The sequence below is a fragment of the Pogona vitticeps genome, chromosome 2 (assembly GCF_051106095.1).
Source record: "Pogona vitticeps strain Pit_001003342236 chromosome 2, PviZW2.1, whole genome shotgun sequence".
Classification (NCBI taxonomy): domain Eukaryota; kingdom Metazoa; phylum Chordata; class Lepidosauria; order Squamata; family Agamidae; genus Pogona; species Pogona vitticeps.
The window spans coordinates 201,781,929-201,801,426 of NC_135784.1; the positions used below are offsets into that span (position 1 = coordinate 201,781,929).

The 19,498-nt window shown below is 42.4% G+C and overlaps 1 protein-coding gene across 3 annotated transcripts in view; it reads left to right on the top strand.

The window, feature by feature from the left end:
* GAK (cyclin G associated kinase) overlaps positions 1 to 19,498 on the top strand; it is a 95,900-nt gene that overhangs the window by 57,070 nt on the left and 19,332 nt on the right. For 2 of the 3 annotated variants that reach the window (XM_072991944.2, XM_078384824.1), the window contains exons 12-22: positions 1,854 to 1,903; positions 2,024 to 2,172; positions 3,885 to 4,007; positions 4,409 to 4,542; positions 6,266 to 6,460; positions 7,838 to 7,955; positions 8,667 to 8,746; positions 11,005 to 11,198; positions 11,359 to 11,514; positions 13,338 to 13,829; positions 16,926 to 17,090. In XM_072991944.2, the coding sequence (XP_072848045.2) occupies positions 1,854 to 1,903; positions 2,024 to 2,172; positions 3,885 to 4,007; positions 4,409 to 4,542; positions 6,266 to 6,460; positions 7,838 to 7,955; positions 8,667 to 8,746; positions 11,005 to 11,198; positions 11,359 to 11,514; positions 13,338 to 13,829; positions 16,926 to 17,090 (1,856 nt within the window). The remainder of the gene's footprint in view (positions 1 to 1,853; positions 1,904 to 2,023; positions 2,173 to 3,884; positions 4,008 to 4,408; positions 4,543 to 6,265; positions 6,461 to 7,837; positions 7,956 to 8,666; positions 8,747 to 11,004; positions 11,199 to 11,358; positions 11,515 to 13,337; positions 13,830 to 16,925; positions 17,091 to 19,498) is intronic. The other variant, XM_078384825.1, reaches the window with a different exon arrangement.

Consider the following 19,498-nt stretch of genomic DNA (forward strand, 5'->3'; position numbering starts at 1 on the left):
AGCAGGAATGTTTTAAGGAGTTAAAGAGGTTTGCTGGGTTGGAGGGTGGATGTGAACTGCACCCTAATTTTCTGTCTTCCCAATGTTTCTTTAATGCTGCTAATCCTGCTTTCCAAACTGTAAACACACTTAACTCAATTAAGGAGGCTAAGTGACATCTCTGTTGATCAGTATTTCTTTGTACTGTAACTACTTCTGTTAGCTGCTTGAGAGTGGTCATCTTAATATAATACTAGTGATGTACTATGATCTTACAGATTTCTCGTGCTAATCTGTGCAGCCTAATATAATTTACTTTTAGGAAGCTTGTTTCTGTTTGTCTAAGAGTGACTTTATTCCTTCTGTTGAGATGGTGTTCAGTATGTTTACAGCTCTGTGAAATCCTGTAGATTTAATGTTTGTCTGGAATCATGGCTTCCGGTGGTGCCCTTGTAAAGGTGTACTTTAGGCTCAGTGTATCAATTTCATGAGAGTCTAGAGATTACCTTTTGTTTTGAAACAAGACACCCTACTTTCTAGTCCTCATGGTTACCAAGATGTTCTAAAAAGCAGGTAAGTAGTTATTGGTGACATCTGAGAAGCCAGAGGAGCTGCTGAATATGAAGACCCAGAGGTTGGGGGCTCAGAGCACAGGATAGCCCCCTTCACCCTCTTTCAGTCTTCCAAAAGCAGAATAAAATAAAATAATAAAAGTAAAAGAATTGCAAAATAAAATGTATTTCTTTATTTATTCAATTTGTATCCCTCTCCCATTAGTGTCACAGTGATTCAGATCTGCTTATGTTGCAGAATCTTTCATGGAGGAGGGGTGCTTAAACAAAGGGTGAGGAGACGTTGGCGTTCTAGATGGCTTGCCCTATAACTCCTCATAGCACTTGCCAGTATGGTCAGTGTAAAGGATTATAGAAAAAGTACTCCAGAATCTTAGGAGGCCTCAAGTTCCTCACCCCAGTTATGCACAAGCCTATGTGGAACCCAACCAGTTTGTTTCCAGCTCTTGTAAGATACGACACTAGGGCAGCGGGTTTGGAGGCCCTTGTGCTGATGGTAAGGAAACAACGTCTTAACCTGAGACCTGACCTTAACATGGGTACGCGTGCTTTTTCTTACCTCAGTGGCACCAGCATCCAATTCTTTGACTTCTATAGGTTGGAAGGTCCATGCCATGAAGCATATTCAGAGCAGGACTAGCTGGAAGTTGTTCTCCCCACATGGTTCTTGGCGTAACATAGTAGGATCTCTTTTTTCCATTTGGCTGTGGAAGTGATGCCAGTGATAGAGCTTTTGCTCTAGAATCTGAACTGTACTGAGAGTTTAAAGTATCAGATGGGAAGAGTGAGACATGCGTGCCCAGTTTAGCTAAATCAGAAGAGATTCTCTGGGTGCTGTGGCTGAAGCCACTAACGAATATTGCAGTGGCTGTTTGACTAAATTAGGTAATTCATTTCATGAATTCTTTCCAGCATTCCATTGAGAATTCTTTCTCTTTATTTCCAGACTTTTATGAAAAAAAATTTTTTTGCCTTAGCTGAACAAGCCCTTTCTGCTTTTGGATGACTGGTATTTACTCTACTCTGCCTGAGAGACAGATTTTCCAGATAAGTGGCCCATCAGGCTGGGGGAATGGTCACCTATCTGTTCCAAATACTTTAGATACCTCCCCTCATTTAGTTATTTGAGACAGATGTTTGAGAGACAATTTTGATTTAGTTGGCATCATTCTTTCTTGAAGAGCAAGAGAGACAGTAGAGAGAGGCTAGTGAATTACCCCCCAGACTGAAAGCTCCATTTCACTTTTGAACAAATGTTGATTCTGGTCAGTCAGTTTCAGTATTTCTCTTTTTATATTTCAGTTATGCAAAGGGAGATCTGGATATATCATACATCACTTCCAGAATTGCTGGTACAATATTATCACTTTTTAAATCAAATTATATACTTCAGCTACTTTAATTAATCCAAGTTTAGCCTTGACCATTGATCCCCCCCCCTTCTGTCTTTTTCCTACTGCCTCCTTCCCCAGTGATGTCCTTTCCAGCAGAAGGTGTTGAGTCTGCCATAAAGAACAACATAGAAGATGTGCGTTTGTTCTTAGATTCGAAACATCCTGGCCGCTACGCTGTTTACAATCTGTCTCCCAGAACGTACAGGCCTTCAAGATTTCACAATCGGGTTTGTACACCAGCGCTGCTTTGCTGCCATTTGTTTGCTGATCTGTTGTGATACTTTCCCAGTGTGAACCCATTGCATGTTAAATTTGTGTGAAATTACAAGAGTGCTGCAATGCAGAAAGAGGAACTATTTGAACTTCCTGCTACCAAGGTCATCATTTAATTGAATGGGTAGCTTATAACAGTAATCATTAATCATTTTTTATTTAAAGTTCTTCTTCCCAACCCTTGGTTTCAGTTCCATTGCTTAAGGCTGACAGTTTTGAAACTAACTATGGCAAAATGTGATGGCCATCCCGAGGTAGGTTTAATAGTGTATCATACCTGGTCATGGAGAACATGTGTACCAACCCTGTATAGGTCTTGATGGTCCAATAGAATATCTTGTGTTCAGCACAAAAATGAATAACATTTCTAGGGGATGTGGGAGCCTTGGTTCAAAAAAGTGACCTTTTTGGTCTCAGGGAAAAGACAGGAAGGCACCACACTCTTTAGAATATCTGCTGCTAGCACAGAGGTTGGAAATACGGACCACAGCTCCTAGAATCTGCCAGCCAGCGTGGCCAATGTGGACATATTGCGAACCCATGAACATACTATCTGAAGGATTCAGGAAGTTACAGATGCAAATCCCCTTGTGTAGTTACATTGGCGTCACACAGACTGTGTAACCTTTGGAGTTAAATAGCCTTAGGTTAAAAAATCATCATAGACATTACCCGTTGCATATGGAGCTGTGTGACTCAGCATGCGACTGGCAGTGGCTACAGGGATTTTTTAACGCGCATCAGTTTGCCTCAAAAAGCATAACTAAGCAAGAGGATTTGGGTTGCCATCGAAAAATGGAGCATTCCCAAGCTTTGGGCCAGGAGTCCTGGCAGGGATGGCCCAGAACCAGGACATAATAAGATACAAGTAAGGCTGTTCCCTGTGAATCACTATTTCTTTTTTCTTTTTGTATCAAAGGTGTAATAAGAATACATTTCAAAAGTACCCGTAGTATAATAAATTGAAACGTTGGGGTCTTCGGTGATACAATAAGTAACATTTTTAAAGTTTTCTAGTGACATTTCAAGTGGATTTTCCTCCCACATTTTATGTTATTTTCTTTAATGTTTTTTGCCCTTAAAAAAAGAGAATGGAAAAGCAACAAGCAGTGTAAAAAGTCACTAAACACTTGTTTTGTAAAAGTAAGTGCCTTGTACAAAGTAAGTGTGTGTACAATGTGTAAAATATGAAATCACTTTTAAAAAGTAACCTCCTCCTCCTCCCCCCTCCTCCTCCTTCTTATTACAAAATATACCACCTCCTAGTGTTAGAGCACTCTGTGGGCAGTTTACAACATAATTACGGAAGCAACATTGTGCCACCCCCTCCCCCGCACGAGCTCGGTACTCATTTTAGGGACCTCGGAAGGATAGAGGTTACGTGAACCTTGAGCTGGCTACCTGAGCCCGTCAGGATTGAACTCAGGTTGTGAGCAGAGACTTAACTGCAGTTAACTATTGTGCCAGTGATGGTGTTCAGAATGAGAGTTCTAGGTCAAAAATCTGGACTTCTAAACAGGCCACCAGGATGTGTGAGTTGCTTTGGCGTGCAGGAGTCAGGTGTGCTTGGAATGTTTGTTCTTTGCATGCTGCAGAAGTAATTAAATTCAAGAATTCCTCTCTAGCTAATATTCTTCTTTCCTATCTGGTGCTATCTTTAAAACAGGTGTCTGAATGTGGCTGGCCAGCAAGGCGTGCCCCAAGTCTTCAGAACCTTTATACTGTTTGCAAGAACATGCACGTATGGCTGAAGCAAGACCCAAAGAATGTTTGTGTCGTTCACTGCCTTGTAAGTAGCAATTTCCAAAGGGATGGTCTTGTCCTTTGGCCATCTATTCCAGGATAAACTTTCCAGAATAAAAATAAACAAAACTCCAAAGAAGTTTTCGTCAGAAATTGGTCCATGAATATTTAGTCCAAGTAATATTTTTAAGGTGCCACTTTTTTTGGTTGTAAATGGCAGTTGGTTTTGAAATATTTCTGTAGCTTCAGCAAAGCTTGCTGTATCTTCTAGCGCAAAAAAATTGCTGATTAAGTCCTTAGTGAGTCAGTGGGGTGGAGTGGAGATGCCAAGTGGAAATGGAATTTCTCTGCCTTTAGTTAGCGTAATTAAACTTTTACCTTTTTCCTGGATTTTGGGGTTATTTTAATCTCTCTCTCTCTCTCTCTCTTTTGTTTTTGTGTGTGTAGGATGGAAGAGCAGCATCAGCTGTTGTTGTCTGTTCTTTTCTGTGTTTCTGTCGTCTTTTCACTACTGCTGAAGCTGCTGTTTATATGTTTAGTATGAAGCGCTGTCCCCCAGGTATCTGGCCATCACATAAGAGGTGAGGTGTTTACAGAAACATTTCCAGTTTCTTGAAAACTGTGCTCACGTTATGTTTGGGCAAAGGATGTTGGACTTGCTATGCAAAAACAGACCTGGTATATGCACACCCTGTGCAAATATAAACAGGGGTGAAGCAGGTTGAGCATTGGAGCCAATTTGCATGATCTTGATTTATTTATTGTTGGATTTTTATCCCGCCCTTCTAGACAGGAGTCTACTCAGGGCGGCTCACAATATATTGTGCATAAAAAAAAATTAAAACAACAATTAAAATCTACAATAATAATATAACCAAGATGGAGGATAAGCAACAAAACCAAGAAAAATAAAAATCATGTATTGGCAAGAGGGAAGGTCTGCCTAAAGAGCCAAGTTTTTAATTGGCTCTTGAAAACACCCAGCGAGGGTGCCAGGCAGATCTCTGGCAGCAAGCTGTTCCATAGTTGAGGGGCCACTGCCGAGAAGGGCCCGGTTTCTTGTTCTTTCTTTCCGGGCCTCTCTCGGCATCAGGACCCTCAGCCCTCTTTCTTGGCTATGGCGAGTGACTTGAGTAGATCTAGGTGGGAGAAGGCATTCTGCCAGGTATCGAGGTCCTAAACCGTTTAGGGCTTTGTATGTCATCATTAACACTTTGAAGTCAATGTGGAAACGAATGGGCAGGCAATGCAAAGCAGCCAGAATGGGAGAGATATGCTGGAATTTTCTCGTTCCACTAAGTAATCTGGCTGCCGCATTCAGCATCATTTGAAGCCTCTGCATCCATCTCAAGGGTAGCCCCACATAGAGCGCATTACAGTGGTCTAATCTCAAGATTACAAGCGCATGGACCAGAGTGGTGAGGCCCCCGCCATCAAGATAGGGACGCAGCTGGGCAATCTGCCACAGATGGTAATTGGCGGAGCGGACCACTGACACCACCTGGGTTTCCATGGTGAGCACCGGGTCCAGATGTACAGTACTCCCAAGCTGCGAACCTCACTCTTCACGGCGAGAGTCACCCCCCCCCAAAAGAGATTTCTACCTACAGTCAAAGAATTTTAATATTGGCATTTAAGTCCCAACATCAAAATATGGGTGAGCCACAGGAGACCTCGTGGCGCAGTGGTTAAACTGCTGTACTACAGCCAAAACTGTGCTCACAACCTGGGGTTCAATCACAGGTAGCTGGCTCAAAGTTGACTCAGCCTTCTAACCTTCTGAGGTCAGTAAAATGAGTACCCAGCTAGCTCGGGGGTGGGGCGGGGGATGTATAGCCTGCATAATTAACTTGTAAACCACCCAGAGAGTGCTTTAAGCGCTGTGAGGCGGTATATAAGCAGCATGCTTTGACCTTCTCTAGAAAGGAGGTGTTGAAGAACCCTGGCCCACCCAGGTGTTTTGGAGTACAACTCCCACAATTCCTTACCTTCAGCAAGGCCTGCCTGTGAATCAGTGACTTGTCTCACTGCATATGGCATGCAAACCTCCAAGGAAGCTTTTACTAATTAAAACTAGGTCCCCCACCCATATCATTTGAAAATATGTGAGAAAAGGTTTAAAGCAGATAATCTTCCCATGTGTGGTTAATTTAAAAAAAGGATTAATATGGACTGACGTGCAAGGTTAATGTGAGGTAGATGTATGTGAATGTGGTGCTGAAGGAATTGTAACACTTCAGCTCCATACACCTGGCTTGACTTACAGATGGTACATTTTGGATACATTTTTATGTTTTTTCCTAGATATATTGAATATATGTGTGACATGATGGCAGAAGAACCCATTATCCCTCACAGCAAGCCAATTCTCATCAAATCTGTCGTCATGACCCCAGTCCCTCTTTTCAGCAAACAGCGCAATGGCTGCAGACCTTTCTGTGAAGTTTATGTTGGGGATGAAAGAGTTGCCACAACCTCACAAGAATATGATAAAATGAAGTAAGTGCCAGTTCTGAAGGACAGCTGTTTAATCACTTCCAGCAAAGTGAACAGCAGCCATAAAAAGCCCAGTGCATCTTGGCATCTAAACAACATTTATTGTGGCTTGAGCCTTCACCAGGTAAAGCCCACTTGATCAAGTATATGCTAACAAAGTAGATTACTTTATCTAAAATATTTCTTTACCCTCTGTTCAACCAGTGACCCTCAAAGTGATTTCAAGTTAAAAAAAAAAAAAGAAATACAGTCTGTGCCCCTAGATTTACAATTCAGAAGATAAGGAAGAGGTAAGCAAGAAGGAGACAAAACAAAAAGTTATGCACTGCTCCTTACACTTACAGAGTTCTTATAAAGACCAGCTGAATTGAAAGCACTACAGAGAGTTACTACAAGTACCAGTATGTAATACTATAGCTGGAATTCCACAAATGCTGTTTGCTTCTGAAATACTTGGATTTATGTTTCTTCAACTGGAATTGGACAGAAGGTAGATCAAATTGATTTGCATGAATGAGAATGGGCTTCCACCTCCTGGTTGCTTTCCAGCAGCAAAAACTGAGAAGTTTTCCTTCCTCTAAATTAGTCTGCTGAAAAAGAATTGGGGGAAAGCCAGGAGTGGATTTTTATGTGCCAGAACTTGTGACTTTGGTTCAGGTTCTGGCCACAAATTCCTAGGCTGAGTGTATGCTTAAAGGCATACAATTGGAGAGAAGTGTACATGTATAAAAAGATAAGCATTTATGTGCCTAGTGATCCATAATGATGTGCATTTTTGTACAAATTTTTAAATGGGAGAACTGCATTGCAAAATGTGTAGAACTACGACAGCTGAAGGACAGTTGCATTGCATTCCCTATAATTAGTACAAATTAGGTTGGGTCATATTAAAATGTGAATCAAGCAGGTTTCTCCCACGTACTTTTAGTGGCCTGTCTTGGTCCTCTCAGGCCAATCTCTCTGGATCCAGAATTAGATTTTAACATGCAATTTCTTCATGAAAAGCCAGTCTCTCACAAACATAGGTAACACTGCAGGCAGATTGATGTCCGCTCATCTTGGCTTCTGTCAGCATTTAGAAGCAAACATTGAAGTCTGACATATAGTTGAAGTCTCATCCTAAAGTGAAACTTAATTCTATTCCCTAGCAAATAAAGATTTTACTTTTATTTTATTTTTTTCCAATGGCACATTTTGTACCTTGGCTGCAATACAGCCTCCAAGTCCAGTTGGGAGCCAACCAAGTCTTGGCATTCCAAAGCTGTCTTCAAGGGGAGGGACTGGAAGGAATCACCCTCAGTATTCTGTCATTCTATTGTTTATGAATTCCGGTTGCTACCAAACTTTAACATAATGATTCTTGCTTTTTCCTTCCCTCAGGGATTTTAAAATAGAAGATGGCAAAGCAGTAATCCCATTAGGCGTAACAGTCCAAGGAGATGTACTTGTTGTAATCTATCATGCCAGGTCCACCTTAGGTGGCAGACTCCAAGCCAAGGTAAGGCAATAGTTGTAAACATGTACCTTTTATATTCTAGAGCAGTAGTTCCCAACCTTGGGCCTCCAGATGTTCTTGGACTACAACTCCCAGAAAACCTTCATCACCACCTCTACTGGCCAGGATTTCTGGGAGTTGAAGTCCAAGAACATCTGGAGGCCCAAGGTTGGGGACCACTGTTCTAGAGCAGTAGTTCCCAACCTTGGGTCTCCTGATGTTCTTGGACTACAACTCCCAGAAATCCTGGCCAGTACAGCTAGCGGTGAAGGCTTCTGAGAGTTTGACTCCAAGAACCTCTTGGGAGCCACTGTTTTATAGCCATAGTTCCCAACCTTGTTGTTGGACTTAAAATTCCCAGGCAACAGGATCAATAGTTAGCCAATCTGAATGCTGCTGTGTTGAATGCTACATGGTTCTTCGAAGGTATGCTTGTTTGCTATAATATCTAGCTACTAAGTCAAAGAATGTACTTGCTCATTTAATTTGACAATCCTGATTATTGTTGTCTGCCTGTACCTGCAAAGCATAAAGAAAACTGTTACTAATTATACAGGAGGAGTGATAAATAAATTATTGTGACATAAAGCAACACCTTCACTAAATTCACAGCAACATAGCTGAGCAAGAGTCAAATGCCTTGAGTAATATTAATGCCTCCAACGTCTGCTGTCCCACTTATAAATTCTGTTCATTTTTCTACTCCTCCATAAGATGGCATCAATGAAGATGTTCCAGATCCAGTTTCATACAGGATTTGTCCCTCGGAATGCCACAACTGTGAAATTTGCAAAGTATGTTGATGACCTCTTTGGAAAGAACCTCCCAACATAACTGCAAGGAATACAGCCATGTATGATTTTAATTAATGGGACAGAGTTGCCGTCTTGCACTTGTGGTTGGGTTTTTAAATGGATATTTCTGTTGACATTCTTCCTCAGTCATGCATTTTACGCTGGACTAGTACAAATGCAATGTGAACCAGTGTTTAAAGAAATGGCAGGGTGCTGGGAAATGCGTGTCCCATTCCCATTTGGTCCTAATATGGACATTCTCAGAGCTTAGAGAAGTTAAATTTTGGGGTCTACAGTTCTCAGAATCCTCAGATTGTATAATACTGGACATACTGATTGTGGTGGGGATTCTAGGATTCGTGGCCCCTCTCTCTGTCCTGCAGATTTTCATCACTGCTCAACAGCACTTGCCATTGCATCTGGCCACTCCAAGACTAACTTGAGTTAAGACAAATTCTAAATTTTGGTTTCTGAAAATGAGTTGGAGGCTTCAGGTTTATCATGAACCCATGTTGAAGGTCAAGGGCATACTACTAGAACACTGGTAGAGCTGGGTAAGCAGAATTAATCTGCAAGATGGGAGGTGCTAAGGAGGGACTCATAAATTATGTGGCTTGTACAACAAGTCTTGTGCAAAAAATAGGGTTATGTTTGCACAATTTCCTTGTGCAGTGTTTCCCTCTGGAGTATGTTGTCTATTGCACAGCCAGTTGTGCATTGGCTACAAAAGCAGGCATGCAAAGGACAGTCTGCTGAAGGGGAAGATTGTTTCCACAATTACCAGTGCAGGCAGAGTTTTTCCAATCACTCGTGTACTTGAAAGCATATTTATACCAATATGTTTCCAGGTTAGTGTAGTTAACATGACAACCATGTTGGAGGATTCTGGGAGTGGAAGTCAAAAAACATGACTGGTACATTCCTAATAGACATTGGCAATGCAGCTATCATAGGCATGCAGTGGGACAGAAGGGAAGAGGAGCAGCAAGTATCATAGGCTTTCAACATGGGAGTGCAGGGGAGTGCTCTATATGTATATGTATATGTTTCTGTTACATTGTATTTATTTTGAGACCAGTAATGTCTACTTACGATTATCTGTGGTGAAAACTGTTTTGATTAGCCTGTCTTAACATTACAGTGGTGCCCCACTTGACGATTACCTCGTTAGATGAGGAAATAGCTTAATGATGAAGTTTCTGCGATCGCAAAACAATGTTTAAAGAGGGAAAAACCGCTTTACGACGATTGGTTCCCTGTTTCGGGAACCGATTTTTCGCTTAACGACGATCAAAACAGCTGATCGTCAGCTCTTCAAAATGGCTGCGCACTGTGCAAAATGGCTCCCTGCTGTGTTTTAGGATGGATTCCTTGCATTACAGGCACTTGAAAATGGCCACCCTATGGAGGATCTTTGCTGGACGCTGAAGTATTTCATACATTAGAACGCATTAACTGGTTTCTAATGCATTCTAATGGGCTTTTTACTTTCGCTTGACGACGATTTCATTCTACAGCGATTTTTCTGGAACGGATTATTCTTGTCAAGCGAGGCACCACTGTATATACAAAGACTCAAACATACTAGGACTTACTTCCAATATATTTTTCATATGATAGCTCTGTCAATCTGATTTGTTTATTTTTTGTTAAGAAGGAGTGGAAGATTTTTATGATTTACAAAAATGCTTTTAGGCTTATATTTCATTGCTCTAGGAGAGTTTATGTGGGGTCGATAAATAATTGATTTTATGTGCTGTCAAGTCATAACTGACTCATAGCAACTCTAATAGGGCTTTCAAGGTAAATTAGATACTTAAGGAGTTGTTTCAGTGGCCTTCCATGGCTGAATGGGGATTTGAACCCTGATCTCCTTAGCCTGTTATTCTGTCCATTACCACTGGTTCTTAACCTTTGTTACTCAGATGTTTTTGGACTGCAACTCCCAGAAGCCTTCACCATCAGCTCTGCTGGCTGGGGTTTCTGGGATTTGCAGTTCAAAAACACCTGAGTAACAAAGGTTAAGAACCACTGCACTAAACCACACTGGTGTTAGATAATACCAAGCAAATAAATAAGTAATATCTAACTGCACAATCTGTTGGAAGGTGTGCCTGACAAGTACAACTGAAATAAAAGGGAAATGCTTGTGGACATTGTGGTGCAGCTTGATTGAACAAGACTGTTTCAAGGTGGTTTAGGCTCTAATTTCAAATAAAAACAAATGGTGCTTTCCTAACTGTGTAAAATTGCTGCAGATATGACCTGGATGCCTGTGACATTCAGGAGAAGTATCCCGACTTGTTCCAAGTGAATCTGGAGGTTGAAGTGGAACCACGGGACAGGCCCAGCACTGAACGAGCCCCTTGGGATAACTTGAACATCAAGGGTTTGAACCCCAAGATCCTTTTCTCCAGCCGTGAGGAACAGCAAGAGATTCTAACGAAATTTGGTAAAGAAAAAATGCTACTAGATTCAAAACCTTCCACCGTTTTGTGTGTGTGTCTTAATTTGTAATATGGGTTCTATTAAATACATTCACCCACTATAATGGGAGGGAGTCTAGAAAGGGGTGTTGCTAAATTTCTTGGGTTTGAATTCTCACCTTGTAGGTAAGCCTGAACTGCCCAGACAGCCAGGGTCAACAGCCCAGTACGAAGCAGAGGCATCGAAGTCTGAACCATCTTCTGAAAGTACACCTGTGGAGCCAGAATCACCACAGAGCAGCGGCATGGAGGCCAATTTCTTCCATACGCTAGACTGGCAAGGTGAAAGAACCAGCTACTTAATAGGCTGTTTGTTTGTTTCTTTGCTCTTTAAGGGATGTTTGCTCTGCTTTTGTGCTAAGGAGTCTCCCAGAGTAGCTTATATATGACCAGCAAATAAATAAATAAATAAATAAATAAATAAATAAATAAATAAATAAATAAATAAATAAATAAATAAATAAAAGGCCGGCCTTGCCTGCCAGTTTATAGTCTCAGGGGTATGATGCAGGATTAAAAAAGGATATGGAGAGCATAGGAAAATAATTCTTAAAGTAATGGTCTAGAGAAGTTACTGTAACATCTCGCTAGCATGGAAGTAGCTTAAGAGGGGAGTAGAGGAGTGAGCTAGTATGTCACCAGAGCTGACGGAGTGCTGATATTCTTGACAGAGGAAGGTGCTGGGTAGGGTTTGTCTTTTTTCAGCAGAGCCAAAAGGGTGGCCTTGCTCTGTGCTGTTTTTTCTTTTCTTCACTGGCTTTAAGAATTCTCCCTCCAACAATTGAAAAATCCACAAGGACAATACTTTGTGTGCACTTAACGTCTTAAAATCCTTCAGAAGGTGCCAACAACGAGGCTGATGATTTTGCTCAGGAAAGCTGTAGTCTGCAACATGGTCAGGAGCCTGCAGTTGCCTTGTGGTGGTCCAGGTGTTTCTGGAGGAATGTTATTTGCATACTTTGCTCCTTTTCTGGCTGCACCTGAACAGCCTGCCTTCAGTTAAGGGGCTATCCAAGGTTGGACTGCTTGGACCCTAGAGAAGCTCCTCTCACTGCAGATAAATGAAAAATGAGGTGGCATTTCTCTTTGCTTCCTCTGTTTTAATTCTTTTGAAAGAAACTAGGCTGGCTAAAGCTAATAGGCATTATGGGTTAGAACCTTTAGAGGACCACAGCTGTCTACCAGTGCTTTACTAGAGGGATAGAACCAGAGGTGGGCAGTTTCCATAGGACAAGCTTTCTGCCCCTGCATCTTTTTGCTCTAGCGGGCAAAGAAGCATAGAAAGAAAGAAGTGGCCATGAATCAATTTTCAGTTGTGAAAAATAAGCCTGATGGGTATTCAACAGTTTGGAAGAAGGGACTGTGACTGATTTGAATTGCCACTCCTGATCCTTTTTGCTGGAAAATGAGTGGGCTGGGGGTGGCTGATATCTCCAAAAAGCAACTTGGGAGGGGCCACATGTAGTCCCAAGGCCATGCTTTGCCCACTCCTGCGTACTTGCTTCCCTATTGGTTTCCTTTTGAGTTTGTTGGATATGGGCTTCCAAAGCACCCCTTTGTCCCATAAAGCATCGCTTCTCCTCTGGTCAGTTCTGCTCCTGGAACATTCCCCGATTTCCCTTCAACAAGAATGGTGATCTGCAACTGGAGTTCCCATTCCACATTTGGCACTTTGTTGACATGGTGGTGAAGTAGATCTGAGAGAAGCCTGTGGAAAGAACGAGGTGTGTAGCATTCATTTGTGGAATAAGGGTTAGAATCATAGAATAATGGAGTTGGAAGAGGGGTCTGTGAGGTCATCAAGTCCAGCCCCCTGCCCAGTGCAGGAATACAAATTGGAACCTTCACCCGTGGGGCTTAGCAAGTGGAGGGGAAAACAGGGATCAAAGTGTTGCAGGATCACTTTGATCCCTTTCCCCCTCCACTTGTTTTTTGTTCTTTCCTCGGCTTACTTCTGTGTATAAGACGACCCTCAATTTTTAGTCTAAAGATTTTAGACAAAAGTATTGTCTTATACATGGAAACATATGGTCGTTGTTGGCTGGAGGGATGGCACCACTTAAAAGTTGTTACCAGAATGTCATGGTGCCTTCTTTCCTGAACAGAAGGCAGAAATGCTGAAGGGGGCCCTGAGGCTCACTTTTCCAAAGGAAGTCCTGGCCCTATTGAGGAGAGGGAGGACAGTGAGCTTTCTGATGAAGAATTTGCTGCCTTTCCTGGTGATGTCAGGCCAGCTGAGGAAGAGGAAGAATGCACGCCAGACAAGGAGGACGACGAACAGCTTTTTGAAGCTGACTTTGACACTCCAGCTGCTCCGGCAGAAGAGACTCCTGTGGAAGACAGTGTTGATTTGCTTGGGTTGGATTCAGAAGCGCCCCCAGAATGCCTCCAGCCTCCTTCAGAAATGAAGAGCTCTTCAAGCAATGCAGACTTGCTGAACGACCTGTTTGTGGGTGGAACGGCCGAGACTTCCAGAGACTCTACTGCAGACCTTCTGGGAGGAGGGACGGACTTCTTTTTCGGGGGCCAGTCCCAGTCCTCGACACAACGCCCAGGAAGCAGCGCGCCCTCAGCAGGAGCTGCCTCTGCTTCTGGAGGTATGTAACCAGGGCTTCCTTTTCACTGGGGTTCGGATGTAAAGTGACACAACCGCTTTACTTTTATTGTGCTCGGTCCTCTGTTCAGTTTTCAATCATGCTAAGTCTTTAGATGAGATGTTGCTGTGTTGTTGTGTGCCGTCGAGTCAAAACTAACTTATAGCAACCCCAGTGGAGCTTTCCAGGTGAGTGAGATATTTAAGAAGTGGTTTTGCCTGTTCTGCACCCCCAGTGAGTTTCAGTGGCTGAACAGGAATTCAGGCTCCTAAGCTCTAGTCCATCACTTTATCCACTGCAGCATACTGAGTATCCTTAAATGCAATAAGCTATGTATAATCCTTCTAGACATTGCTGGACTACAGGTTTCAGCATGATAATCACAAGCAACACCAGAGGTATTGGTTTCTTACTCTAGCAGACATTCAGTGTGTTGAGGCTTCAAGATTCAGAAAACCTTAGTTGACAGGGCCGCTTTTGGTATTACCTTGACTTTGTAATTTTTATTTTAGGAAATGAGGATTATGAAATATTTATCTACTTGTTAGAACATGCTGATCTGTGAATTCTTCTCAAATGGAAAAGGAAAGGGGCACATTTACAGTTTCAGGGTGATCTCATATACTAGTACAGGAGGCCTTGTTGCATCTTTTGTGAGCATGGAAGATGCTGTGTGTGAGCCCCAAATGTCCCATCTCTTTCTCAGAAAAAGGATAACAGATTTACCACTGGTGAAGAAGATCTGCGGGAGATTTGTTTCTAAGCCAGCCATCCTCAACCAACCATAAAGAAGCATTACAGCTTCCCATTGTCCTCTTTTGCTGCCTTGGCTGTGAATGATGGGTAGTTTTATAAGAGACATCTGGACAGTGCCAGATTGGGCAAGCTACTTTAAGCTAACTATAGTACAAAATTATTGTGATAATTAGATTTTTTTTTGGTAGGGAGTATCTCCAGTGGTTGGGTTTCTTGTTGGGAATTCATAGATCTGTTACACACCTACTCTGGCTGGGAAACCCGGCTGACTCCAGTAGGTTGTTGAGGAGATTCAGCATCCTGGCAGCCCCACTGAAAAAGTTCCTGTCACTCTCTGGTAGCTCTGGACCTATCATTTGGCTTTTGGTCAACAGGGTATGCTGGTCTGTTCTCATTATAACTCATCCAGGAATTTCAATCAAGATGTTTCTGGAAATTGTGCCCCCAGAAAAAGATGATGTTCACGTTCAAGGTGATATGCATGAGAAGTTTATTTTCTTGGAGAGGTCATCAATATTTGCTGGACTTAAGCAGGCTCATCCTTCTAAAATTATCACGTCTTCTGATGCAGAGTTTCAGGGTGCATTAAAAAAACAATGATTTTTGAAAATCAAATTAATTTGAATCATGATTTAAATGTTAAAAATAGATTTTTTTTATTTAAATGGTCAAAAATTCATTTTTTAAAAAAATTGAAATCATGATTAAATCAAATGGATTTAAATCATATCCACCCTGGTTTCAAAAGCTTAATTTTGGACTACAGACCCCCCACAATCCTAGAGCCAGTATGAGCACTAATCACTTTTTCCCCCATATTCTGTTCTGTTAGTTGGAAATGTGATGGAACTTGACTGGGTGGGTGATGGGCAGAAGTAGTATGACTTTGTCACATGGCAACCCTCTCTCCCAGCCCATACCACCGAACACACAAAATGCTTTTGAAAAGCACATTGTTCTGGTGTTTGCAAATAGATCTTGGTGTCCCATGAGGGCAACAGTACTGTGATTGTTTAGAATGCTTACTAATGCAAGATGAATATGAGAAATGTCCACTGGTTCGGACAACTTGCTCGTTCATTATTCAATTCTACTGATGTATGGTGAAAATGAGTGTGTTTGGGGAAAGGGGAGGGGAGACTAAGTATATGCTTGCCGTGGCAGGGAAAAGCTTGGTGTGGTATTTCAGCAATGGGCAACACATGATTCCCGACCGAATGTGCCTGCCTCTACGCTTGTAAGAGTGAGAGTGTCAGAACAGGCTTGATTCTTAAGAGATTTTGACCTTTGAGTACGACAGCCGCAAGGTAGAGAGAGTTGGCCGCGATCCCTGCTGACCATGGCATGCCACTCCCTGTTGAGTATAAATACTGTTCCCTGAGCGGCTCCAATTATCTCCTGCTGGACAGTGATCAGGGAAAGACTTTCTGTCTAGAGACTGCCTTTCTGCATCCCTTCTGCCTGCTTGGTTGCCCTGTTGCTTGCGATTCTGAAAATACCAGCAATGCCTTCCATCCAGACGGGTACAGTATGACTTTCAGACTGCTACTAGGGTGACTATTAGACCAGTTGGGTTATTTTTTTTTCCTAGAAGCCCCTGGCCAGCTCCCGCTCTGCTGATTATTCTGTAGTGATATCACTTTTTAACTGGGTTTTTCCTTTGCAGAATGATAAATCGAGTCTTGCAGATCATATTTTAGGGTTTGCAGGGTTTTCCCCATCAGGAGCTGGGGGACTTAGCAGGATGAAATGTAGGCAGGGGTCTGAGGACTTATCTTGACAGATTGTTTTGCTTCCTGTCAATTGGCAGAAATCCAAATCCTCAGGTTATGTAATAGCATGTAAGCCCTTATTTCGAGGGCGGGAGGCCGAGACGCAGACTGCGAGGAAGATGCTTTAATATGAGATGCTTCCCCAAACTGATGGTGCTCATGAGGTCAGAATGGCCTCATGAAAGAGCCAAAAAAATTGGCTCTCTTGGCAGGCCTTCCTCCTGTCAATACTTGACTTTATTTTTACTATAATTTTCTGTTTTTCCATCTTGAGCTCTACTAACCATTACTTATTACTATTGTTTATACTTGTTTTAATTGGTTTTAACTCTTTTTAGCTTTTAATGTTTGATGGAACCCACCCAGAGTGGACTTTGTCTAAAAGGGCGGGATAGAAATCTGATAAATAAATAAAAATTAAAAATAAAATAAATGGTTTTGTAACAAAGTCAACAGTGTGCACAACCATTTATGCTATCCTAAGCATGTCACTCTTCATCTTCTTTTTGTGTGACTTATTGTGTGAGGCCTCCTCTCAAGTAACACCAGCGCCGTCTGTTTCCATCTTTAGCGGATCCATTTGACCCATTCACAGTCACGCCAGACAATCCGTCTCTTGCTGGTCCCGACCTCTTTGGCGACTTCCTCAGTCCAAATGCGGCAACTATATCCGGTATGTTTCCTTCCACACACAGTGCACCACCTCCTTCCTCCAGCACAGAATTCCTTAATTTAGGTAAGTGTCATGATTTCCTTCCTTCCCCATCCTCAGTCACACGGCATGCGGAGTAACACAGTGCGCCCAGATTATGAAAGGTGGATTAGCTTTGAACAAATCAGCTTGGTAGTGTTGCTATTTTAACCAGCTTTCTGTTGCAGTTGTATGTGTCATAATCTCCACAGTAATATGGCTGATGTTTCACACAGGTAACCATTCTCTTATGTTCAGAGTCTTTGTGCGTGCAGGGGGTTGAACTGGGAACAGACACTGTTATCTTTCCAGTGAATGACCTCCTCCTCATAGTGTCTAAAGGCTCCAGTACGTTAAAGCAAAGAAAGCCAATTTCTGTGTTGTGGAGAGCTTGTGCTAAGGCAGTGGATGCAAAATGCCAAACAGATGCATTGAAAGGGCTTTCCTTATAATTTGGAGCCATGATGCTCTTTCTGTAGGAGTGAAATTGCGGACAGTCTTCTACCACTCTTGAATTTGACCTTTTCACCGTGGTTCTTGAAGGCAGGCAGTTCAAAGTGCTTTGGGTCCCCTGGATCCCAATTAAAGCAGGCCTTCCAGACGTTTTGGTTTATAACTCCCATCAAGCCCATCCAGCATGAGGCAGTGGGAACCATCCAGCATAGTTGATTTGGGGTTGATTGAAAGTGAGAGGTAGCTACGAAAGATCATGTCACCCTGGAAGATAATAGGAATGTTTTAGTTTATTTTCAACACTTTGTGCAGATGGGGACCATCCTTACTCAGTTGTATTTAGCATTGAAGTAGCATCTTGTGCTATCTGACCTTTAGAGATTACATTTTTTTTTGTTTAGTCGTTAAGTCGTCTCCGACTCTTTGTGACCCCATGGACCAGAGCACGCCAAGCCCTCCTGTCTTCCGCTGCCTCCCGGAGTTGGGTCAAATTCATGTTGGTAGCTTCAATGACACTGTCCAACCATCTCGTCTTCTGTCGTCCCCTTCTCTTGCCTTTCCCAGCATCAGGGTCTTTTCCAGGGAGTCTATCTTCTCATGAGATGGCCAAAGTATTGGAGCCTCAACTTCAGGATCTGTCCTTGTGAGCACTCAGGGTTGATTTCCTTCAAAATGGATAGGTTTGTTCTCTTTGCAGTCCAGGGGGCTCTCAAGAATCTCCTCCAGCACCACAATTCAAAAGTATCAATTGTTTACCTGTCAGTCTTATTTATGGCCCACCTCTCACTTCCATACATCACTACCGGAAAAACTATAGCTTTGACTACGCATACTTTCGTTGGCAAGGTGATGTCTCTGCTTTTTAAGATGGTGTCAGGGTTTGTCATTGCTTTCCTCCCAAGAAGCAGGCGTCTTTTAATTCTGTGACTGCTGTCACCATCTGCAGTGATCACGGAGCCCAAGAAAGTAAAATCTGTCACTGGCTCCATATCTTCCCCTTCTATTTGCCAGGAGGTGATAGGAACAGTGGCCATGATCTTAGTTTTTTTGATGTTGAGCTTCAGACCATTTTTTGTCTTTCACCCTCATTACGAGGTTCTTTAATTCCTCCTCACTTTCTGCCATCAGAGTGGTATCATCTGCATATCGGAGGTTGTTAATATTTCTTCTGACAATCTTAATTGCAGTTTGGGATTCCTCCCAGCCTTTTGCAAGATGTATTCTGCATATAAGTTAAATAAGCAGGGAGACAGTATGCAGCTTTGTCATACTCCTTTCCCAATTTTTAATCAATTCGTTGTTCCATATCCAGTACTAACTGTTGCTTCCTGTCCCATGTATAAGTTTCTCAGGAGATAGATAAGGTGGTCAGGCACTCCCATTTCTTTAAGAACTTTCCATTGTTTGTTGTGGTCCACACAGTCAAAGGCTTTTGCATAATCAATGAAGCAGAAGTAGATGTTTTTCTGGAATTCTGGCTTTCTCCATAATCCAGCACATGTTAGCAATTTGGTCTCTAGTTCCTCTGCCCCTTCGAAATCCAGCTTGTACTTCTGGGAGTTCTCTGTCCACATACTGCTGAAGCCTACCTTGTAGGATTTTGAGCATAACCTTGCTAGCGTGTGAAATGAGTGAAATTGTACAGTAGTTGGGGCATTCTTTGGCACTGCCCTTCTTTGGGATTGGGATGTAGACTGATCTTTTCCAATCCTCTGGTCACTGCTGAGTTTTCCAAACTTGCTGGCATCTTGAGTGTAACACCTTAACCATCATCTTTTAAGATTTTAAATAGTTTGACTGGAATGCCATCACCTCCACTGGCCTTGTTGTTAGCCATGCTTTCTAAGGCCCACTTGACTTCACTCTCTAGGATGTCTGGCTCAAGGTCAGCAACCACACTATCTGGTTGTCCGGGACATCCAGATGTTTCTGGTATAATTTCTCTGTGTATTCTTGCCACCTCTTCTAGATGTCTTCTGCTTCTGTGAGGTCCCTCCCAT